This window comes from Scyliorhinus torazame, chromosome 15, assembly GCF_047496885.1.
Source record: "Scyliorhinus torazame isolate Kashiwa2021f chromosome 15, sScyTor2.1, whole genome shotgun sequence".
In the NCBI taxonomy this organism is placed as follows: Eukaryota; Metazoa; Chordata; class Chondrichthyes; order Carcharhiniformes; family Scyliorhinidae; genus Scyliorhinus; species Scyliorhinus torazame.
In genome coordinates this window covers 141091684-141116468 of record NC_092721.1, presented here as the reverse complement: position 1 = coordinate 141116468, position 24785 = coordinate 141091684, and the positions used below count along the sequence as shown (strand labels likewise).

The window sequence follows — 24785 nt, the reverse complement described above, 5'->3', positions numbered from 1 at the left end:
GTTAATCACAGTTGGAAACCCTATTTATTGCAAGAGCTGAGCATTTTGTTGTACTGCCCTCTCTGTTGCTAAAGGTGTAGATGAAGTTAGTTGCCTGCAGATGAGTGTGTGTAAATCTTACTCAGTGCAATTGTACACAACATTCACTGAAGCGGAATAACCAAAATACTGGGAATGCTGGAATCTGAAACAAGAAGTGAATGCTGGAAAGTCTCAGCAGCATATGCAGAGGGAGAAAACAGAGTTAACGTTTCGAGTCCGTTGGGCTCTTCATCAGAAGCAAAAGAGAAGGAGAAATGTGTTAGCAAAGGCCAAGAGGGAAATGGAAAATTCCTCCAGGGCCATGCAGATCTCAACTTCCCCAGGAAGGCCACCACGTGATGGACAAACCCCCTTCCCCCGCCCGGTCGCTGACGTGTGTGCGTGATGACGAAGTCGGCCGTGCCCTCCGACGGGAGGGGGGGGGTGCAAGATGGCGCCGTCTAATGTTCTGAGGTGTTGTCAGCGGGTGGTCGGCTGGATCCCTGTCTTCTTTATCACGCTCGTTGCCTGTTGGTCTTACTACGCTTACGTGGTGGAATTATGCATCTGTGAGTAAATGATAAACACACGCACCATCTGTGGCGGTTTATATTTCTTCACCCTTAAAAGAAAACATGTTGTTGTTAAGGCGGGGCAAAGCTAGAGGCTCTAGCGGCTGGGTTTGCCTGTCAGAGCCGGACGAGAGGGGCTCCTCCGGGCAGCCAGCTCACGCTCAGTCAAGGTTTTTTTTTGTTGAACAGCGGACACCCACGGATCGGAGCCCAGCCGGCACTTTCACACAGACTGGTTTACCATCTGCAGCTGGCTGCATCTGTCTGTCTGCCCCCCCCCCCCCCCCCCGGTCCCCAGCAACTTCCACTCTGTCAGTGGTGACAGTAACAAGCCTGTGGATTTTATCAGCTTAAACTGGAGAGCTTGGCCAGCGAAGGATTTAACTTGCAGCCGAATCGTATTTGATTGTGAACATCGCCACCTGTAGAATTACTTCGTTTTTTTTTCAAAATGTACAGGGGAAAAATAATGAGCATTAAAGGCAATTATAGCTTTGTGCTAGTATAAAGGGCAAGACAGAAAGTTTCTGACCTCGATCGAATCGCTAAATCTTAATAAAATTGAAGAAAATATTAATCCTATTTCTATAGTTTTCTCTGGTTGACAAAGTAGTGTGATCTTCGCAGACCAGAAAGTCCCAGATTCATTGTGCTGATCTCACACCGGGTGGCACTACAGTGCTGCAGTCCACAATAATACTTGTGGGCTAGACTGAGTGCTTGCCTTTGGTCCCCACTTCTGAACGCGAGTCAACTGTCTGACTTGATTAAATTGTTTGAGGTGGTAGCAAGGAAGATTAATGAAGGTTTGATGTATTTTAGCAAGACTTTTGACCAAGTCCTACATGGCGGATTGGTTAGAAAAGTAAGAGCCCATGGATCCATGGGAAGTTGGATTCAAAACTGGTTCAGTGGCAGGCAGCAAAGGGTTGACAGATGCTTTTGTGACTATAAGCCTGTGACCAGTGGGGCTCCACATGGTTCAGTACAAGGTCCTTTGCTTCTCATGGTATGTATCAATGGTTTAGATTTAAATGTAGGTGACATAATAAAGAAATTTACAGTTGATGCAGACAGCAGGAAGATATCGCTGGATTGGTTTTGTGGGTGGAAAAGTAACAATGCAATTCAATGCAGGTGATTTATGGGGTAATACAAGGACATTTAGGGGTAGGTGGTAAATACTGGTCTAACCACATCTTGTGAAAGAATAAATAAGGCATTTGCGGAGACTAAGCAAAACAACAGAATAGATGATAGAATTTACATCGAATTACATGGAATTTACAATGCAGAAGGAGGCCATTTAACCCATCGAGTCTGCACCGACCCTTGGAAAGAGCACCCTACTTCAGCCCACACCCCCATCTTATCCCAGTAACCCCCTAACTATTTTGGACATTAAGGACAATTTAAAATGGCCAATCCACCTAATCTACACATCTGAAATGTGTAGAGGCACAGAAGGATCTTGGAATGCATATCCAGAGACCCCTAAAGGACAGAATAAACAAATAAGATGGTTAAGAATACATATGGGATTATAATTCTAATATGAGCAGCGAAATTCAGCTTAAACGGCATAAAACATACGAGCAAGGTGGAGGTGCAAGTTACTCGGCTCTTTGAACCTGCTCCACCGTTCAATAGGATCATGGGTGATCTGACTGAAACCTCCCACCTACCCCATGTAACCTTTCATCCCCTTGTTTATCAAGAATCTATCTACCTTCGCTTTGAAAATGTTCAATGATACTCTGCTTCCACTGCCTTTTGAGGAAGGGAGTATCAAAGACACTCTATTCTCTAAGAGAAATTAATTCTTCTCGTCTGTCTTAAATGGGCAACGTTAATGACTGAGGACGGGATGTAACTTGGAAATGATACCTCTGCACTCAGAGCCTCCTTTATACCCGGTGATTCTGAAACAAAGAGAGGAATACTGGAACGTGCTTGTGGAATTCTACTCAACAATAAGTTCCTACAAATTGATGTTTTTAGGAAGAAGAAAAAGGTGTAAACTATCTAATGATCTAACTGCTTCCACTTCAGTTTATGTGTAATTTACACTGTCTTTTAACTCCCCCAGTCCTATATCCAATTATGCTGTTCCAATTTTGGCCTGTTGTGCATCCCTGATTTTAATCGCTCTATCGCTGGTGCTTTGCTTTTAGCTGCTTAAGCCCTAAGCTCAAAAATTCCCTTGTACGGTTATTTTCTTAATCTATCTTTCCTCCTTTTAAGATGCTCTTTAAAACCTACCTCTCAGTTTTGACCATCTGACTTAATATCTTCTGTGCGACTTGGTGTCAGCTTTGTTTGATAATGTTCCTGTGTGAATCCTTGCAGCTTTTTTGCTGTGTTAAAGATGCTATATAAATGCAAATTGTCAATTATAAAAAATTTGGGAATGCTAAGTTTCCTAAAATAAATAAAACCTTTCCACTCACTGCCCTCCCTAAACTAATGCTGCCTATCTGAATTTGAGGCATACATGAACATGTTCAGAATATATACAGCATTGGCATTAAATGAATTAGATGCAAATAGAATATTATAGCTGCGTTAGGCCTCAGAGCAATACTCGGTGAAAAATAATGACCTTTTTGGTATGTCTAACTTCTTGCTGTTCTTCCTGAATCTCTTCCCAACAATAATCACCTATGCGATCTTAATGGGCAAGGGGTTGTTCTCTAAATCATTGTGTCAGTCCTTTATGTATGTATTTATTTAAATAATACATGCATCTACTGCTTCACAATCCAAGGATAATCTGGGTAATTAAAAGCCAGTGAGCTTGACATCAGTGATAGTGAAATTGTTGGGAATAATTCTCAGAGATAGGATCTATGCACATTTGGAAGTGAATGGTCTTATTAGCGACAGACAGCATGGTTTTGTACGAGAGAGGTCATGTCTCACTAATTTGATTGAATTTTTTGAGGAGGTGACAAAAATGATTGACGAGGGAAGGGCTTTGAATGTTGTATCCATGGACTTTAGTAAAGTATTGATAAGGTCCCTCGTGGCAGGCTGGTGCAAAAGCTTAGATCACATGGGGTCAGGGTGAACTAGCTGGATGGATTCAGAACTGGCTTGGCCTTGGAAGACAGAGGGTAGCAATGGAAGGGTGTTTTTCCGAATGGAGGTCTGTAACTAGTGGTGTTCCCCAGAGATCAGTTCTGGGACCTCTGCTCATTGTAATATATATAAATGACTTGGAAGAAAACGTAGCGGGTCTGATTAGCAAGTTTGTGGATGATACTAAGATTGCAGGAGTTGCGGATAGTGAGAAGATTGTCAGAGAATGCAACAGGATATGGATAGGCTGCAAAATTGGGCAGAGAAATGGCAGATGGTGTTTAACCCAGACAAATGAGAAGTGATGCATTTTGGTATATTCAATTCGGGTGGGAGCGATAAAATAAACGGCAGAACCATCAGGAGCATAGCGACACAGAGAGATCTGGGCGTGCAGGTCCACAGATCCTTAAAAGTGGCAGCGCAGGTGGAAATGGTGGTAAAGAAAGCATATGGCATGCTTTCCTTCACAGGACAGAGTATCGATTATAAAAGCTTGAAAATTATGTTACGATTATATAGAACGTGGTTAGGCCACATTTGGAATGCTGTGTCCAATTCTGGTCACCACACTACCAAAAGGACGTGGAGGCTTTGGAGAGAGTACAGATTTCTGTACCCTATGAAGGGTATTATCTATGTGGAGAGATTGAATAAACTAGGATTGTTCTCCCGAAAGAGATGGAGGCTGAGGGGCGACCTGATTGAAGTGTATAAAATTATTAGGGGTGCAGATAGAGTGAACAGTTGGAGGCTTTTTCCCAGGGCAGAAATGACAATTACAAGGGGGCACAGGTTCAAGGTGAGGGCAAAAATTTCAGTGGAGATGTGCGGGGGAAGTTTTTTTACATAGAGGGTAATAATAACAATAATAATTGCTTATTGTCACAAGTAGGCTTCAATGAAGTTACTGTGAAAAGTCCCTAGTCGCCACATTCCGGCGCCTGTTCGGGGAGGCTGGTACGGAAATTGAACCTGCGCTGCTGGCATTGCTCTGCATTACAAGCCAGCTGTTTAGCCCACTGTGCTAAACCAGCCCCTACGTAGGGTGGTAGTGGCCTGGAATGCACTGCCAAGAGAAGTGGTTGAGGCAGATACGTTAGCGACCTTTGAGACTTATCTGTATAGGCACATGAACAGACGGGGTATCGGAGGATACATGCGGTTGGTCTAGATAGGACACGTGATCGGCGCAGACTTGGAGGGCCGAAGAGCCTCTTCCTGTGCTGTATTTTTCTTTGTTCCACCCGGACAGTGCCCAGGGCTGGGATCGAACCTGGGTCCTTGGTGCCATAAGGCAGTCAGTGCTAACCACTGTGCCGTCAAGTGTGTGACAAATCCATTTGGGGGAAAGTTGGCAAAAAAAATTTGAATAATGAATCACTATTAGCTCAGCATCGTACTCACAGAGAAGTCAAATATAATAAGCATAGCAGTCACCTAATCTGCATTTGGTTCATTCATTGTGGAAGCGACTGCACTATGAACTAGTAAGCATTAATTACTGTTTCATATAGAAGAAACATTAGGATCCTGGACAACTATGTGAGTGGAAGTGCATGAACAGTCAATGTATCTCCTGTATTTGGATAGGAAGATGCCTGGGAATGCAACTGGAAGTTGGAGTGGTGGAAAGTGGATCAGTGTTGCAGAGAGAGCCAGTACCTCCAAAAGCAGAGAGGAGGGGTAGATGTGAAGCATGGTGGGATCATTTTGCAGATGACAGAAGTGGCATATCATCTGGTGTGCATGATCACACCTTGGAATCCATCTTCCCCTCCCCTCATTTTTCTCCTATTTCTGGAGAGACCATTTCTCATGTTCAGGTGTCTTATCCTAGCCCATTCCCATGCAGATGCAGAAATATCATCTGTCTCATCACCATCTCTGATTCTGTCCATGGACACAAACACTGTTACAGATGCAAAATGATATGGGTAATGGAAGTCTGAATTGCTTGAAATGTTCACGTCTGACAGCATCTATGAAGGGAGAACAGGTTAAGATTTTCAAGCTGATGACCTTTCATCAGAAAAACATTTTGATGAAAGGTCATTAACCTGAGATGTTAACTCTCTCTCCACAGATGCTGCCAGACCCGAGTATTTCCAGCGTTTTCTGGTTTCATCATACAATTTTATTCAGTTTTGAAGAAAAATACAGACCCAATTTGTTCATACTCTTCTCCAGAAAGGTTGGCTAACCTGTGATTTCAGCATTTCTTGTTTAACATTTTCAACACTGCAGTCTTGCTTTTTGCACTTTTCCCAAATTGATGTTATTCTGTGCAATAATTACATGCCAAAAAACTTTTAAATTGAATAGGGCTTAGAGAAAAATCAGGTCTTCATTTGCCAGAATAATTTGCTGAATATATCCCAAAAGCTGCAGAGGATGAATGAGAGGAATCAAAGTTTAGCTTCCCTCCAAAATATACTCTTTAAACAGTGGGTTGATTTTTCAGCAGGAAATAGGGGAGAATATCACATTGTAGTTTTAAAAAAACTAGTTTTGTTAACACAAAGGGAACCGTAAACTGGCAAAGGAAGCAACAAATATAAAACATGATCTGCTTGCAATTTTGTCACATTTCTTTTGTGCTTTCCCTTAGCTGGCAGCAGTAGGTACATAAAACACATGAAAACTGCTATTGTTTGTGTTAAATATGTAATGAGCAGCTTGTGCCATAAAAGAAGTGTAAGATTACAGTTATATTATTTCATTCTCTAACGATTTGATCCTCCATTCCTATTTAAATCCTATCCTTTTGTGGTATTTATTGTTTGAATGTATTAACATGGTATATAAATCTGGGATACCAAAACTTGACAAACCCACATGCACTCTGTTTAGTTTGTTAGCTTGTTTATGTAGTTCAATATGTAATCCAATTCAGATGCACTTAGCTTTTCAGGAGCCTGCTGAAGAGCAGAAAAGGTTTTGCTAAGACTTGGAAGTTCCCAGCTTCTTGTTGCTCAGTTCTCATCAGAACAAAAAGCTCTAAGAAGGGGACAAGCATCCACTGTTCCTATACATGATTGTTAACTAGAGATTCCTGATGGAAAGTGCATGTGTAGGTGTTGGGTGAGGATAAGGTCTGGGCTTGATTATGATGTCTTGTCACTGCATCCAAATACCTTGCAAATAGTCGCCATGTAAGACTGGCCAGTTCAGCGGTGTATTGGAGGGCAACCACCATGAAACCAGAACTCAAGCAGGAGTTAACAGCCTGACAGGAGGATAAAATTGAAGAAAATAAATGAAAAAGGGACTCACTATTTCAAAATGTTTAATCTTTAAGCTCGGCAGCTTTATCTGTGGAAATAAGAGCAATTCTTCTAGAACATAGAACATAGAAAATACAGCACAGAACAGGCCCTTCGGCCCACGATGTTGTGCCGAACCTTTGTCCTAGATTAATCATAGATTATCATTGAATTTACAGTGCAGAAGGAGGCCATTCGGCCCTTTGAGTCTGCACCGGCTCTTGGAAAGAGCACCCTACCCAAACTCAACACCTCCACCCAACACCAAGGGCAATTTGGACATTAAGGACAATTTATCATTGGCCAATTCACCTAACCCGCACATCTTTGGACTGTGGGAGGAAACCGGAGCACCCGGAGGAAACCCACGCAGACACGGGGAGGACGTGCAGACTCCGCACAGACAGTGACCCAAGCCGGAATCGAACCTGGGACCCTGGAGCTGTGAAGCAATTGTGCTATCCACAATGCTACCGTGCTGCCCTTGAGAACAAATCAATCTACACTATCATTTTACCGTAATCCATGTACCTATCCAATAGCTGCTTGAAGGTCCCTAATGTTTCCGACTCAACTACTTCCACAGGCAGTGCATTCCGTGCCCCCACTACTCTCTGGGTAAAGAACCTACCTCTGATATCCCTCCTATATCTTCCACCTTTCACCTTAAATTTATGTCCCCTTGTAATGGTTTGTTCCACCCGGGGAAAAAGTCTCTGACTGTCTACTCTATCTATTCCCCTGATCATCTTATAAACCTCTATCAAATCGCCCCTCATCCTTCTCCGTTCTAATGAGAAAAGGCCTCGCACCCTCAACCTTTCCTCTTAAGACCTACTCTCCATTCCAGGCAACATCCTGGTAAATCTTCTTTGCACCTTTTCCAAAGCTTCCACAGCCTTCCTAAAATGAGGCGACCAAAACTGTACACAATACTCCAAATGTGGCCTTACCAAAGTTTTGTACAGCTGCATCATCACCTCACGGCTCTTAAATTCAATCCCTCTGTTAATGAACGCGAGCACACCATAGGCCTTCTTCACAGCTCTATCCACTTGAGTGGCAACTTTCAAAGATGTATGAACATAGATCCCAAGATCTCTCTGCTCCTCCACATTGCCAAGAACTCTACCGTTAACCCTATATTCCGCATTCATATTTGTCCTTCCAAAATGGACAACCTCACACTTTTCAGGGTTAAACTCCATCTGCCACTTCTCAGCCCAGCTCTGCATCCTATCTATGTCTCTTTGCAGCCGACAACAGCCCTCCTTACTATCCACAACTCCACCAATCTTCGTATCGTCTGCAAATTTACTGACCCACCCTTCAACTCCCTCATCCAAGTCATTAATGAAAATCACAAACAGCAGAGGACCCAGAACTGATCCCTGCGGTACGCCACTGGTAACTGGGATCCAGGCTGAATATTTGCCATCCACCACCACTCTCTGACTTCTATCGGTTAGCCAGTTCGTTATCCAACTGGCCAAATTTCCCACTATCCCATGCCTCCTTACTTTCTGCATAAGCCTACCATGGGAAACTTTATCAAATGCCTTACTAAAATCCATGTACACTACATCCACTGCTTTACCTTCATCCACATGCTTGGTCACCTCAAAGAATTCAATAAGATTTGTAAGGCAAGACCTACCCCTCACAAATCCGTGCTGACTATCCCTAATCAAGCAGTGCCTTTCCAGATGCTCAGAAATCCTATCCTTCAGTACCCTTTCCATTACTTTGCCTACCACCGAAGTAAGACTAACTGGCCTGTAATTCCCAGGGTTATCCCTAGTCCCTTTTTTGAACAGGGGCACGACATTCGCCACTCTCCAATCCCCTGGTACCACCCCTGTTGACAGTGAGGACGAAAAGATTATTGCCAACGGCTTTGCAATTTCAAACGAGTTCCCTCATTTCCCAATTACTGTGGAAGACCACTCTGGTCTGCGACCTTTCATCATCTGAAATGTTAGCTTTTTCTACAGATGTTGCCTGACCTGTTGAGTATTCACAGCACTTCTCTTTTTATGTCAGATTCCCAGCATCTGCAGTATTTTGTTTTTGTACTGAGGCAGCCACCTATTCACATTGAAAAATAGTCCACTGTACTTCAGTGCGACTAAAAACTGCCAACAGAAATGTGTACATGTGTAGTTGTGACTTTGTTTTATTGCTTGACTGTACCTTCACCAACCCAATGAGTTAACACTCCAGCAGCAGTGTTTATATTGACATCGAATGGGACTGTTTTCAGAGGCTCTTGTGAAAATCACCCTTTTAGTTAGATCATCCTAAAGTAGATTAAGTAGGTGATTGCACCCAGCCTACTTTGTGCATTTTACGGTCCATAAAATCAGAACTACTACCATGGTGGCGGAATTGTAAAATAACGGGGATATTGTGTTTTGACTACTGTTAATGGGGGGTGTCATGGTTTACACTTAATGTGAGCTTCAGTTACTGTATAAGCATGCATCTTCTGGTTTTCCAAGTTTCAACAATTTCTTTTTCTGTTTTGCAGTTACCATCAAGAGCATTGGAGAAAAAGGTAAGGATTTATATTCAGCAAGCTATATTTTGATGTCTCAAAATGACACAAAATGTTTTGCATTTGAATGTGGATAGTTCAGTAAACATGGAATTTAGCTGTGATGTGTCGACAATTTCACCTTGTCATGCATAATTTCTGCAGTCATCAGTGGGAGAGCTAACAATAGAGTAAGGAATCCTTAACCACTTGGCATTCTAGGATAATTACAGAATGAACCAGATGGAGAGGGTAAAGATTTCTGAACCACAGCTGTAGATGTTAACTGCCTGGGTATAAATTTTTATTCTTGCAAATCAGCCATTTTTGCTGCTTCTCTGAAGTTACAAGCTGGGGACAGTTATTACTGAAATTTGTCAGTTATATGAAATAATATCAGTCAAAAACAAAATTACGGGGCAGATTGGTGAAGCGAACACTGCCAAATGGATTCCCTCTCGAGACTTCCGGTTGTGGCTATGCGGAGCTAAGTCGCACATTCGGCGGCTCCCGCAAAAACGGACTTTTGGGCTCTTTTCAGGGCCCCCAACGGCACTTTTTCGACGTTTCCCGGTGTGGGAAGGAGCTAATAACAGCTCCCCGTCAGTATATGGCTTTAACTAGGAGCAGGGCGACAAAAAAGGTGGTGGTGGACCCGAAGAAGGGAGGGAAGAAGGACAAATTGGCGGCGGGCGGAGACCAGGCAGCGTGGAGGCAGTGGGTGGAGGAGCAACAGGAGGGTATCCAGCGCTGCCTCAGAGAGATTAAAACGGACCTGCTACAGCCGATGAAGGCTTCTATTGATAAGCTGCTGCTGGAGACACAGACGGCCCAGGGGTAGGCGATCCGAGAGGCTCGACAAAAGATGTCTGACAATGAGGACGAGATCTTAGGCCTGGCGGTAAAGGTGGAGGCGCTCCACAAGAAATGGCAGGAGCGGTTCGAGGAGATGGAGAATCGGTCGAGGCGGAAGAATCTGCGGATTCTGGGCCTCCCGGAGGGGCGTGGGGGCCTATGTGGTCACCATGTTGAACTCGCTGATGGGAGCGGGGTCCTTCCAAGGGCCCCTGGAGCTGGAAGGGGCCCATAGAGTGTTGGCGAGGAGGCCCAAGGCTAACGAGCCTCCGCGGGCGGTGCTGGTGCAGTTCCATTGGTTCGTCGATCGGGAGTGTGTGCTCAGGTGGGCCAAGAAGGAGAGGAGCAGCAGGTGGGAGAACACAGAGGTTCGAATATACCAGGACTGGAGTGCGGAGGTGGCGAAGAGGAGGGCCGGGTACCATCGAGTGAAGGCGGTGCTGCACAGGAAGGGGGTGAAGTTTGGCATGTTGCAGCCGGCGCGACTGTGGGTTACCTACAAGGACCGGCACCATTATTTTGAGTCTCCAGAGGAGGCGTCGGCCTTTGTTCAGGCCGAGAAGCTGGACACAGACTGAGGGTCGGGATGGGCGATTGGGGAATGCGGTGGATATGTTATGCCTATTTTTTGTTCAGGGGGGGGACCTTTGCATTGTTTTGGGTTTCTTTTTCTCTGTGTTTTTCTCTTTCGGGTTGGGGAGGATGGATGGGGTGGGTTGGGCACTGTTTGGGTTGGTGGCGGGGCCTAGTAGGTGGAGAGCGCGGGCTTATTTCCTGCGCCGAAGACTTGGGGGGGGCGGGGGGGGGGGGGGGCGGGGCGGGGAAGCGAGGAAGCGAGGATTGTTTCCCGCGCTTAGAACGGAGGGGGGAGGGGGAGAGCCTGTGGATGGGGAGCGGGAGAGGAGGGTGTGCCACACAATGGGAGGAGTCGAAGGGGAGGCGGGAGTGGCCGGGGTCAGCAGGGGTCAGCTGACTTGCGAAAGTGCAATGGGGGGAGTAAACCAGCTAGGATGGGTCCTAGCCGGGGGGGGGGGGAAATCGAGTTGCTGCTGCTACGGTCAAGGAGGAGCTGGAGCAAGTGGGGGGGGGGGCCGCTGTGGGTAATGGGCCGGGTGTGTGGTGCGGGCGCGTGGCTGGCCGAGGAGGGGTCATAGCTAGTCGGCGGGGGAGGGGGGCGGGTAGCCCCCTGATCCGGCTGATAACCTGGAATGTAAGGGAACTGAAATGGGCCGGTTAAGCGGGCCCGCGAGTTCGTTCACCTGAAGGGGCTCAAGGTGGATGTGGTTATGCTCCAGGAGACACACCTGAAGGTGGCAGACCAGGTAAGACTGAGGAAAGGGTGGGTAGGTCAGGTGTTCCACTCTGGGCTAGATGCCAAAAATCGAGGGGTAGCGATCTTGGTGGGAAAGAAGGTGTAATTCGAGGCGTCGAGCATTGTGGCAGATAGTGGCGGTAGGTACATAATGGTAAGTGGTAAGTTGCAGGGAGAGAGGGTGGTACTGGTCAATGTGTATGCGGCGAACTGGGACGATGCAGGTTTTATGCGGCGTATGTTGGGTCGGATCCCAGACTTGGAAGTGGGGGGCCTGATACTGGGGGGAGACTTTAACACGGTGTTGGATCCGGCACTGGATCGCTCCAGGTCTAGGACGGGTAGGAAGCCGGCAGCGGCTAGAGTGCTGAGGGGATTTATGGACCAAATGGGAGGGGTGGACCCTTGGAGATTTGCAAGGCCAGGGGTTAGGGAATTTTCATTCTTCTCACATGTCCATAAGGCTTATTCTTGAATCTACCTTTTCATTTTGAGTAGGGCGCTGATAGCGAGAGTAGAGGATACCGAATATTCGGCAATAGCCATTTCGGACCACGCCCCGCATTGGGTGGACTTGGAGATGGGGGAGGAGAGGGACCAGCGCCCGCTGTGGCACTTGGAGGTGGGGCTGTTGGCGGACGAGGAGGTGAGCGAGCGGGTCCGAGGAAGTATAGAGAGGTACTTGGAGACTAACGACAACGGGGAGGTCTGAGTGGGGATGGTATGGGAGCGACTGAAGGCGGTGGTGAGGGGAGAGCTGATCTCCATTAGGGCCCACACCGAGTGGGGGGAGAGGGAGAGGCTGGTGGGGGAGATGGTGAGGGTAGACAGGAGGTATGCGGAAGAGCCTGAGGAAGAATTATTGAGGAAGAGGCGCAGCCTCCAGGCCGAATTCGACCTGGTGACCACCAGGAAGGCGGAGGTGCAGTGGAGGAAGGCCCAGTGGGCGGTCTACGAGTATGGGGAAAAGGCAAGCCGGATGCTGGCGCATCAGCTAAGGGAGCGGGACGCAGCTAGGGAGATCGGGGGAGTTAAGGACAGGGGAGGGAGCCTGGTGCGGAGTGGGGTTGGCATCAATGAGGTCTTCAGGGACTTCTACGAGGAATTGTACCGATCCGAGCCCCCACGGGAGGAGGGAGGGATGGGCCGTTTCCTGGACCAATTGAGGCTTCCAAAGGTGGAAGAGGTACTGGTGGCGGGACTGGGGGCCCCGATTGGGCTGGAAGAGCTGATCAAAGGGATAGGAAGCATGCAGGCGGGGAAGGCACCGGAGCCGGACGGTTTTCCGGTCAAGTTCTATAAAAAATATATGGACCTGTTGGGCCCGCTGTTAGTTAGGACCTTTAATGAGGCAAGGGAGGGGGGGGCTTTACCCCCGACGATGTCCCGGGCACTTATCTCCTTGATCCTGAAGCGGGACAAGGATCCCCTGCAATGTGGATCTTACAGACCGATTTCCTTGCTAATTGTAGATACCAAGGTGTTGGTGAAGGTCTTAGCCACAAGGATTGAGGATTGTATGCCGCAGATCATCCATGAAGACCAGACGGGGTTTGTGAAGGGGAGACAGTTGAACGCGAATGTGCGAAGGCTTTTGAACGTTATCATGATGCCGGCAAGGGAGGGGGAGGCGGAGGCGGAGATAGTGGTGGCGATGGACGCTGAGAAAGCTTTCGATAGGGTGGAGTGGGGGTACCTGTGGGAGGTGCTGAAGAGGTTCGGGTTTGGGGAGGGGTTTGTCAGGTGGATTAGGCTGTTGTATGAGGTCCCGATGGTGAGTGTGGCCACAAATAGGAGGAGGTCCGAGTACTTTTGGTTGCACCGAGGGACGAGACGGGGTGTCCCCCCTGCTCTTCGCACTGGCGATTGAACCCCTGGCTATGGCACAGAGAGTCGAGGAACTGGAGGGGGTTGGTGCGGGGTGGGGAGGAGCATAGGGTGTCGCTTTATGCAGACGACCTGCTGCTGTATGTGGCGGACCCGGTGGGAGGAATGCCAGAGGTAATGAGGATCCTTAGGGAATTCGGGGACTTTTCGGGGTACAAGCTCAATATGGGGAAGAGTGAGCTGTTCGTAGTTCAGCTAGTGAACCAGGAGAGGGGGATTGGCGAGCTCCCACTAAAAAGGGCGGAGAGGCGCTTCAGATATTTGGGGGTCCAGGTGGCCAGGAGCTGGAGGGCCCTGCATAGGCTTAACTTTACAAGGCTGGTGGAGCAACTGGAGGAGGAGTTCAAGAGGTGGGACACGTTGCCGCTGTCCTTGGTGGGTAGGGTGCAGTCAATCAAAATGACGGTGCTCCCAAAGTTTTTGTTCCTGTTCCAGTGCCTCCCCGTGTTTATCCCGAAGGCTTTTTTCAGGCGGGTTAACAGGAGTGTAATGGGGTTTGTGTGGGCGCAAGGGACTCCGAGGGTGAGAAGGGTGTTCCTGGAGCGGAGTAGAGATGGGGGGCGGGGGGGGGGGGGGGCGGGGGAGGTTGGCGCTGCCCAACCTCTGTGGGTACTACTGGGCCGCCAATGCGACGATGGTGCGCAAGTGGGTGATGGAGGGGGAGGGGGCTGCATGGAAGAGGCTGGAGACGGCGTCCTGTCCGGGGGCGCTGGCAACGGCACCGCTGCCACTCCCTCCAAGGAGGTATACCACGAGCCCGGTGGTGGTGGCGGCCCTCAAAATTTGGGGGCAGTGGAGGCGGCATAGGGGGGAAGTTGGGGCCTCGGCGTGGACCCCATTACGGGGGAACCACCGGTTCGCCCCAGGAAGAACAGGTGGAGGGTTTTGTGGGTGGCACAGGGCAGGGATACGAAAGTTGGGGGACCTGTTTGTGGACGGGAAGTTCGCGAGCTTGGGTGAGCTGGAGGAGAAGTACGGGCTCCCCCCGGGGAACACCTTCAGGTACTTACAGGTAAGGGCGTTTGCCAGACGGCAGGTGGTGGAATTCCGGCGGCTACTGTCACACACAGTACAGGACAGGGTGCTCTCGGGGTGGGGGGGGGGAGAGAGTGGGGAAGATCTCGGAGACTTACCAGGTGATGCAGGAGGAGGAGGAGGCCTCGGTGGTGGAGTTGAAAGGTAAGTGGGAGGAGGAGTTGGGAGAGGAGATTGAAGAGGGGACGTGGGCAGATGCCCTAGGGAGGGTGAACTCTTCCTCTTTGTGCGCGAGGCTCAGCCTCATACAGTGTAAGGTGCTGCACAGGGCACACATGACCGGGACAAGGATGAGCCGGTTCTTTGGGGGTGAGGACAGGTATGTTAGGTGCTCGGGGAGCCCAGCAAATCACACCCATATGTTCTGGGCATGCCCAGCGCTGGATGAATTTTGGAAGGGCGTAGCGAGGACGGTGTCGAGGGTGGTAGGATCCAGGGTCAAACCGGGCTTGGGGCTCGCAATATTTGGGGTGGCAGAGGAGCCGGGAGTGCAGGAGGCGAAAGAGGCCGGAATTCTGACCTTTGCGTCCCTGGTAGCCCGGCGAAGGATTCTCCTTCAGTGGAAAGATGCGAGGCCCCCAAGCGTGGAATCCTGGATCAGCGATATGGCAGGGTTCATTAAATTGGAGAGGGTGAAATTCGCCTTGAGAGGGTCGGTACAAGGGTCCTTTAGGCGGTGGCAACCGTTCTTAGACTTCCTGGCAGAACGATAGACATTGGTCAATGGCAGCAGCAGCTCGTTGGGGGGGGGGGGCTTACTTTATTTTTGTTTATGTTATTTACACTGGAGGGTCTGAGAGGGTGTATACACCTGTTGTGTTAAGTCGGGGTATTAATGTGAATTTATTATTGATGTACAGGGGGGGAGGGGTTTGGGGGTTGCTTTTTTAGATTGTGTTTTATACTTAACCCTGTTGGGTTCTTTTTCCTTTCTCATTTTGTTATTGATATTTTATGAAAACCTTTAATAAAAATTATTTATAAAAATACATTTTTTTAAATTACACTGTTCAGTTATGGCTAATTTTAATCCAGTACCAAAAACAAAGTCCGAGTTGTCCTTGAGTCGCGGCACAGCGAGTTTTTTACTCTTATTTTGGGGTGACAAGGTTATGTAGTGGTTGTATTCTCAGATTAGTAATACAGAAGCCTGGACTAATAATCTGGAGACATAATTCAAATCCCATTGCACCAGTTTGTGAATTTGAATTCATATGTTTTTTAGAAAAACAAAACAAAACGTGATTCGCTTTCCACTGAAATGGCCGAGCAAGCCACTCAGTCGAATCAAGCAACTATGAAGAGGGGTAAGAAGAGAAAAACTGATGAATCCTTGGCTTCAAATTAAGCATTGGTTTTGGGCACAATAAAAGTGCATCCAGTACAGTTAATCCTGCAAAAGTTCTCCTCGAACATCTGGAGCCTTGTGCCAACATTGGGAAAACTTAACCCATAGACTGATCAAGTATAAACATGATGTGGTCGTACTCCCAGAATCTATAGGCAATGTCTCAGAGTCATTCATCACCTTCCCTAGGTAAGTCTTGTCCCACCAGCAGGCTAAACCCACCAAACGTAAAAGCACAGTGGGATCAAGCCAGGTTAGGGAGTTGCACGAGGAGTCCTCAACAATGACCTCTTACTCCATGAGGTCTCCCAACACTCTGGGAACTCACCATCAATCAGGACAAAGCAACTTGCTTGATCAGCACCGCATCCAGCACTTTCTGCCACTGGTCTAGTATGGCTGCAGTGTATGAGCTGCATGATGCATGACAGCAAATCGCTTCTTTGACAGCACCTCCGAAACCTATGATCTCAATTACCATGAAGGATGAAATACCAGCACCTGAAAGTTGCCCTGCAACCCGCGCACCATCTTGACTTGAAACTATATCGCCAATTCCTTTGTTGTCGCTGGGTCAAAGTGCTGAAAATTCCTGCCTAACTGTACCATGGATGTTGTTGAAGAAAATAATAGTAGGCACTTCGAGTTTTCGCCAAAGATCTTTTATTTAACACAAAGTTCTTGGGGGGATTAGATAGACCAAAGTCATTCCAAATGTCTCCCTTCTACAGAGGTAAGGCAAGCAATTTATATGATACAGTAAGCAATATCTAGGACAAAATGCATTCTTTAGATTAGCAAAAAGACAGAAAAACGAGCAGGCCGGAGTTAGAGTTTAATAACAGGCCTTGAGTTCCTCGCCTAAGAAAAATAATAATTGTCTGCTGTCAGCAAAACAGTGTGCAGCTGTATGCTTGTTTACATTGTATGCCCTTCTGACTGTTTCATACAGAACCTCTTGACTAAAAATAAGGCTAAATATCCATCATGCTTTGCCAAGTGCCTATTAGGGCAGCACAGTAGCATAGTGGTTAGCACAATTGCTTCACAGCTCCAGGGTCCCAGGTTCGATTCCTGGCTGGGTCACTGTCTGTGCGGAGTCTGCACGTTCTCCCCGTGTCTGCGTGGGTTTCCTCTGGGTGCTCCGGCTTCCTCCCACAGTCCAAAGATGTGCAGGTTAGGTGGATTGGCCATGATAAATTGCCCTTAGTGTCCAAAATTGCCCTTAGTATTGGTTGAGTGGGGTTACTGGGTTATGGGGATATGGTGGTGTATGCTTGGGTAGGGTGCTCTTTCCAAGAGCCGGTGCAGACTTGATGGACCGAATGGCCTCCTTCTGCACTGTAAATTCTATGATTCTATTTCCATGAAATATAGCCAAGCAGCCAGTTAAAATGAATACAGAGTATTAAGGCAGCTAATCTGCCAACTAAAGTCCCTTCCACAGATGTACCTTCACCACACACATGCAGAAGACAGCTTCTCACTACTTTCTCAAGGTCAACAACGAAATGCTGGTTTTGCCAGCAATGCCAACTCATATCCCATAAATTATTAAAGAATTTTTAAAGAAGAATGAATAGGGAATTTAGAAAGATATGCTTGGAATGTTGAATTTTCTGCCATAAACAGTTGTTGAATCAGAGATCATTAAATAATTTGAAAAGAGTTGCTATATTAAATGAGGCATGTTGAATATTATGGGATAAAAGCGAATTACAACGGATGCTGGAAACAAGAACAGAAAATACTGGACAATCGCAGCAGGTCTGACAGTGTCGGTGGAGAGAGAAGGGAGCTAATGTTTCAAGTCTGGATGACTTTGTCGAAGCTTTGAAGATTTAAAGATAAATCGGTCTTTCAATAGGCACAGAAGTTCAGATGTTCCAGTAGAAAGCAATGTAGTTGAGGGACGTGCAATTTAAAACTGGACAGAACTTGGTTTCTGTTGTTGCGTTGTTGATGGAAAATGGCAGATTGCTTTTGTTCAACAATATCACAGGCTTGATGGCGTGGGGCTGGGGGGGAATGGGTCATCATGTGACATAACTTCCATTTCTTTCCCTTGTTTGGACAAAGGATGTTGTTCCTGGTCTGGAGATGTTTAATGTTGCATCCATTATTAGATTCAGAGGGTCAGAGTGCCTTTGTCGTCGCAGACTATTGTCTCTGTCAGGAAACAGGTAATTTAAAAACTCTATATATGTGGGTATTAGAAATGGGGTGTAGCTTTAATTAAGTTTAAATGTGCCTTTCTGTATTTGAAAGGCTTAATGATTTTAATTGGGTTTAGATGCATGTATGGTAATGAGGGTTTCCGACACGAAAGAACTCGGGCCTTAAAGGAAAACTATGTTGTTGCTTAGTAACAAAGGGCCACCCTATGACTGAAAGAACTTTTGAATTGTAAGCTGGAACCAGGAGAAGCTGGACAGGATCTTCCCAAAAGAACAAAAGAAAGTCCAGAACTCGGGGGGTTGGAACAAAAGCGTGTCTCAGGAAGTCAGTTAAATTTAAGGAACAAAGTACAAGAAGTGGAACATGGTCCTGTTCAGCAGAATTCAAGTAAAAAGCAGAGAAAATGCTCTCTGTTAAAGAGACAGCTGAAAGAACCCGATTTAAAGTTAACTAGGTGAGAAGCCAGACATCCAAGGTAAACCAAAAGTTTGGTGACATCTTAATATAGCCTGGGAAGCAGTAGTGTTCTGTTGGCATGGTTGGCCACCCTGACAGATTGTATGGAAGCTTGAATACACGTAGCAATCCAAGGCAGAGGAATACTGAAAGGAGAGATTGAAAGCCTGAAAGTAGATCCTTAGTGAAGGCATCCAAGGTTGTTTGGGAGAAGATTCCAAGGCGTTTTTTCGAGAGTGCAGTTTGGAAACACTCGTGTGGAAGTCAGAGTTCAGTGAGACCTGTTCGCTCTCAGTGTGACAAGCATCTGGGAGGGATTTGATGCAAAATCAACCAAAGTTGTTTTGAGTGGCATCTATTACTTGGTTTCAGAGTATGGTGTGCCTGTTGGTTTACATGGATACTATACTTGCTGGGAATATTAGAATACAAGATATATATTGTAACTTGTGTAATCCTTAAACATCTGTGTACACCTCTAAAAGGTCTTACAACACCAGATTAAAGTCCAACAGGTTTATTTTGAATCACTAGCTTTTGGAGCACTGCTCCTTCCTCAGGTGAATGAAGAGGTAGGTTCCAGAAACATATATATAGACAAAGTCAAAGATGCAATACGATGCTTTGAATGTGAGCATTTGCAGGTAATTAAGTCTTTTTCAGATCCAGAGAGAGGGGTAATCCCAGGTTAAAGGGGTGTGAATTGTCTCAAGCCAGAACAGTTGGTAGGATTTTGCAAGCCCAGGCCAGATGGTGGGGGATGAATGTAATGCGACATGAATCCAAGGTCCTTGTTGAGGCCGTACTCATCTCATGTGTGCGGAACTTGGCTATAAGTTTTTGTTTGGTGATTCTGCGTTGTCGCGCATCCTGAAGGCCGCCTTGGTGAACGCTTACCCGGAGATCAGAGGCTGAATGCCCTTGACTGCTGAAGTGTTCCCCGACTGGAAGGGAACATTCTTGCCTGGCGATTGTCGCGCTATGTCCGTCGGACTTCAGTAGTCAAGGGCATTCAGCCTCTGATCTCCGGGTTAGTGTAGGTAATACAGCAGTTCAAGAAGGCAGCTCACCGTCATCTTCTCGAAGACAATTCGGGATGGGCAACAAATGCTGGCCAAGTCAACGATGTCCACATATCTTCAATTCATTTAAAAATTAATTAACACTGTCTCATTGCACATTACCAGGTCTTAAATAGCCTGCTGCCTGGTTGGCTCCAGAATATGCTACTCCAAAACATTGTCCAGAAAATACTCTGAATTCCTCTTCAAAGCTACCTTTACCAATCTGATTCATCCACTCTATATGTAGTTTAAAATTACCCATGATTATTGCAATATCTTACAATTCCTTGTTATTTCTTCCTGTATGACCTATCTGACAGGGTAACTACTGCTGGGATCTATAAACTACGCCACAACTGATTTTTTGCCTTTATTATTTCTTATCTCTATCAAAACTGATTATATATTGTGATTTTATGAGCTAAGATCACTGTTGTACTCATGCCATTAACAGAGCTACCCTACCACCTTCTAAAAAAAAAAATGAAAATCGCTTATTGTCACAAGTAGGCTTCAAATGAAGTTACTGTGAAAAGCCCCTAGTCGCCACATTCCGGCGCCTGTTCAGGGAGGCTGGTACGGGAATTGAACCGTGCTGCTGGCCTGCCTTGGTCTGCTTTAAAAGCCAGCGATTTAGCCTTGTGCTAAACCTCTACTAGCTTCCTGTCCTTTTGTAATGTTAAGTGTCCTTGAATATTCAGGTCCCAGCTTTGGTCACCTTGCAGCCATTTTCTGCAAGGGCTGTCAAGTCATATATGTTTATTTCTATTTGAGCGACCAATTCATTTGTTTTGGAACGAATGCTATACAGAGCCTTTATACTGCCTTTTTACTATTTTTTTCAATTCGGGCCTTATCTGTTGGTGTCCCTTCCTGCCCTCCACCCATCTATTTAGTTGAAAGCCTCTCTAGCTGTACAACTTGCCGGAACGCTGGTCCCAGCATGGCTCAGGTGAAGACTGTCATCGAACATACCGTGCAGAAGGAGGCCATTCGGCCCATCAAGTCTGCACCGACCCACTTAAGCCGTCACTTCCACCCTACCGCATAACCCAATAACCCCTCCTAACATTTTTTGATCACTAAGGGCAATTTTTCATGGCCAATCCACCTAACCTGCACATCTTTGGACTGTGGGAGGAAACTGGAGCACCCGGAGGAAACCCACACAGACATGGGGAGAATGTGCAGACTCCACACAGACAGTGACCCAGCAGGGAATCGAACCTGGGACCCTGGTGCTGTGAAGCCACAGTGCTAATCACTTGTGCTACCGTGCTGCCTAACTGTACAGCTCCCCTTTTTCCCAGTAGTGGTGCCTGTGCCTCTTGAATAAAAAGCCCAATCTCCAGCACCAACCTTTGAGCTATGCATTCAACTCCCTAATCTTATTTGTCCGAGGTCAATTTTGCTTGTAGCTCAGGCAATCATCCTGAGATTATTGCCTATAGGGTTCTCTTTTTTTAATTTTGCTCCTAGCTGCTCACCACAATAACTGGATCCTTCTCCTCCCGCTGCAAGTTTCCCTCTAGCCATGAGCGGATGCCCCGAACCCTGGTGTCGGAGAGGCAATGTAGCTGTCTGGACTTTCATTCTCAGCTGCTAGAACTGTCCCTGACTATACTGCCCCCTACTATCGCTACGTTCCTATTTACCCTCCCTGCTTAAATGGCTTCCTGTAGTTCAGGGTCATGGTCAGTTTGCTCACCCACCTTGTAGCCCCTGCTCTTGTCCATACAAGCTGAAAGAACCACTGACCTGTTGGATAATTGCAAAGGCTAAGGGTCCAGCACTGCTGCCTTCTCGATCCCGTTATCTATTTTGTTCACACTCTCCTGTTCCTGACCAAATCAGAAGACCCTCATCTAAAGGGTGTTACTGCCTACTGAAAAAAAGTGTCCAGGTATCTTCCCCCTCCCTGGTGCATCAGTGTCTGTAGGTCGGCCGACAGCTCATTGACTCTGAGTCAAAGCTCCACAAACCCTAGACACTGCGGATCGCACTCATGTCTACAAGACAATTGCTGCAGCTGCAGCACATCGCCCACCTGCCGTCCTTATTGCATTTCAACCAACTCATTATTTTCTTATTTTTATTGTCTTTAGTGCCTCCTTACTAATACTTAGTACCAGTTTAAACCATCATACTACAATAAACCTTTACCACTTAATACAGTAAACTCAACAGTTTTTTTAAGTTCCCTTCTGCTAGTGTCTCCTGATTAGTTGTAACGTAGCTGCTTAAAGGTTTTTTTTTAATTGATTTTCTAATTTCCAGCTCTTTGTGCACACTCGAAGAGAAGTTACTGGCCAACCAAGCAACTTATGGCTTTCCTGTGATGTCATTTCACATTTTCAAACTCATGAACTTTCCCCGGTCTGTGTGCCCCCCTCAGGTTTGCCCCTCTCTCCCTGAAGGTAAATAGTGTATGCCGTGCTTCTCAGGCTGTATTCATCTGCTACCAGGTCTGTGTTCCTCCCACTTAGTCATGAACAGCCCTCCAATCAGAGAATTGGTCTGTCAAGGCAGTGGGACGTAGTTTTTCCAGTGTTGCTGGTTGTTGCTTTGGTACTGGAACAACAGTTGTTTCCATTAATGTGGAACTACTCCTCAGCAAAGGAAACATTCAGGATATCACTGAAGGGAATATTAAACTCATAATCGGAGAAACTTGACTTGAATTCCGTCCAGACCGGCTGACTTCCCAGGTTTAACTCTCGAGCTCTCAAAGAATCTCCACAGTTGAATTATAGGAGGTTATCTTGCCAGCAAAATCATAGATAATTGGGAAAGGTTGAGTGGTGTCATATCACCAGCATAGTCTGCAACATATCTGTGTGGTAATTATAGTAATTCTAGACCATACTTAAATTTACTTATAGGGTTGTCTCTCGCAAGAACCCTGTTAGAGACATGTTTGTAAAGTAGATAAAGTATGATTTTAATATTGTGACCAAAAAGACTTCTGTCACAAACTACATTTGGCTGCTTTTGCTGTTTAAATCATGTACCTTCCACAAGCAAGTTCTGAGAAGGGCACAAGGGTTTGATTTTTTTTTTTTTTTAAACTGCGGTCCAATATCTTATTAACTTAATTTGATTCATGTATTGAAGATCAGTTCACACCGACTTTCAAAATGTAAGTAAACTAAATTTCAAATCTAACTGTTAGTTGTCAAAATTCCAAACAAGCCACAGCAGCCAGTGAAAGTATATTTGAGTGGCTATAAAAGCTTGTTAAACCGAACAACAACAAGATCTTTAAACCAATTAGAAATTTTCACAGAAAAAGCTAAAATATACTAGATAACTCAATTTGACAGAAAAGCTTAAAACTTTCAAAGTGCCTACATTTCTACAAAATATATATACTTTTTACATTTTCTTTTTAAATTTAGAGTACCCAATTATCTTTTTTTCCAATGAAGGGACAATTTAGCGTGGCCAATCCACCTAACCTGCACATCTTTGGGTTGTGGGGGTGAAACCCAGGCAAACATGGGGAGAATGTACTTAAACTCCACTCAGATAGTGAACCAAGGCCGGGATTCGAACCCAGGTCCTCTGTGCTAACCACTGTGCCACGTGCCGCCCCTTATAAAATATATATTAAAGAACAGTTACACTTAGACTTTTCCTGTCTTGTCCACTTTTGAGTTGGACAAAGACTTTCTACTGTAAAAATATATAACTGGTAGCGAGGATTAGAAGGGCGGGGCTTCAGAGAGGGTGGCAGTTAGGAGGCCTGGCCCTTCCAAACCTGTTGTACTATTATTGGGCAGCAAATGTGGAGAAGGTACGGGGCTGGAGCAGGGAGTCGGATGCTTTGTGAATGAAGGTGGAGGCAGGCTCTTGTAAGGGATTGGGGTTGCGGGTGCTGACAACGGAGCCGCTCCGATTTGCTACAGGGAAATATTTGGGGAGTCCGCTGATGGTGGCCACTTTGAAGGTATGGAGTCAGTTTCGGCAGCACATTAGGCTAAGGGCGGGGTCGAGGTGGATGCCGATCCGAGAGAATCATGGGTTTGAGCCAGCGAGGTTGATGCTAGGTTTCAGGGATGGGAGGAGCAAGGGGTGAGGGAAATTAAGGACTTATTTCCAGATGGGCAGTTTGCGAGTTTGGAGAAATTGGGGGAGATGTTTGGGATCTCGCAGGGGAGATTTGTTAGGTATATGCAGGTGCGGGACTTCGCAAAGGAGGTTTCCCCGACTTTTCCGGTGGCACTGCCCTCCTCACTGTTGGAAGGGGTGCTGTCAGTGATGGGGCTGGTGGGGGCGTCTTCACCTCAGCAATCTAAGGGAGGATTTTGGAATAGGATAGGGCATCTCCGGTGGGGCCTGAGGCCAAGTGGGAGAAAGATCTGGGGATGGCGCTGGAGATGGGATTGTGGTGTGAGGCGCTAAGGAGGCTGAATGCCTCAACCTCATGTGCGAGGCTGGGGTTGATACAGTTAAAAGTTATACACAGAGCGCACCTGACAAAGTAGAGGATAAGCTGGTTGTTTGAGGGGGTGGAGGACATTTGTCAACGGTATGGGAGGGACCCGGCCAATCAAATACACATGTTCTCGTCCTTACCAAAGTTGGGAAAATTTTGGAGGTCGTTCTTCAGCACTATGTCGGCGATCCTGCACGTGGACTTGGAGCCCAGTTTCCTGGGGACCATATTTCAGGTGTCAGACTTGCTGGAGCTGCAGATGGGAGCGATGGCAGATGTTTTGGCCTTCACCTCGCAGATTGCTTGCAGGTGAGTCTTGTTGGGATGGAGGTCATATCCTGTGCCTCGGTATGGCTGGAGGACGGTTGGAGTTCTTGTATTTGGAGAAGGTCAAATGTGTTTTGAGGAGGGCAAGTGAGGGGTTCCACAAGAGATGGGGTTTGTTTGTATTACATTTTAAAGAGCTGTTAAGGGAGAGGGGGGTGCAAAGGGGCTTTTTGTTCTAGGTTATTGGGGGGTGGTGTTGGGGGTTGTGTTTTTTGCTTTGTTTTGTTGTGTATTTAAAATGTTAAAATATATTTCAAAATTGAATAAAAAATTTTCAAAAATACATATATTTAACAATTACATTGCTATTGCATTGTCCACTGATTCATTTTTTGTGAAGTGAATTTTCTTGAAAACACGGGGGGCTGGATTCTCTGCCATCAGGGTGCTCTGTTTTGCCGGCAGCCGG

At 46.5% G+C, this 24785-nt stretch overlaps 1 protein-coding gene across 2 annotated transcripts in view; it reads left to right on the top strand.

Annotated features, from left to right (window-relative positions):
• Nucleotides 1–452: 452 nt before the first annotated feature.
• LOC140391866 (palmitoyltransferase ZDHHC20-B-like) overlaps nt 453–24785 on the top strand; it is a 132675-nt gene continuing 108342 nt past the window's right edge. For both annotated transcript variants that reach the window (XM_072476848.1, XM_072476846.1), the window contains exons 1-2: nt 453–590; nt 9471–9497. In XM_072476848.1, coding sequence (XP_072332949.1) covers nt 473–590; nt 9471–9497 — 145 coding nt within the window. In that variant the 5' untranslated portion in view covers nt 453–472. The remainder of the gene's footprint in view (nt 591–9470; nt 9498–24785) is intronic.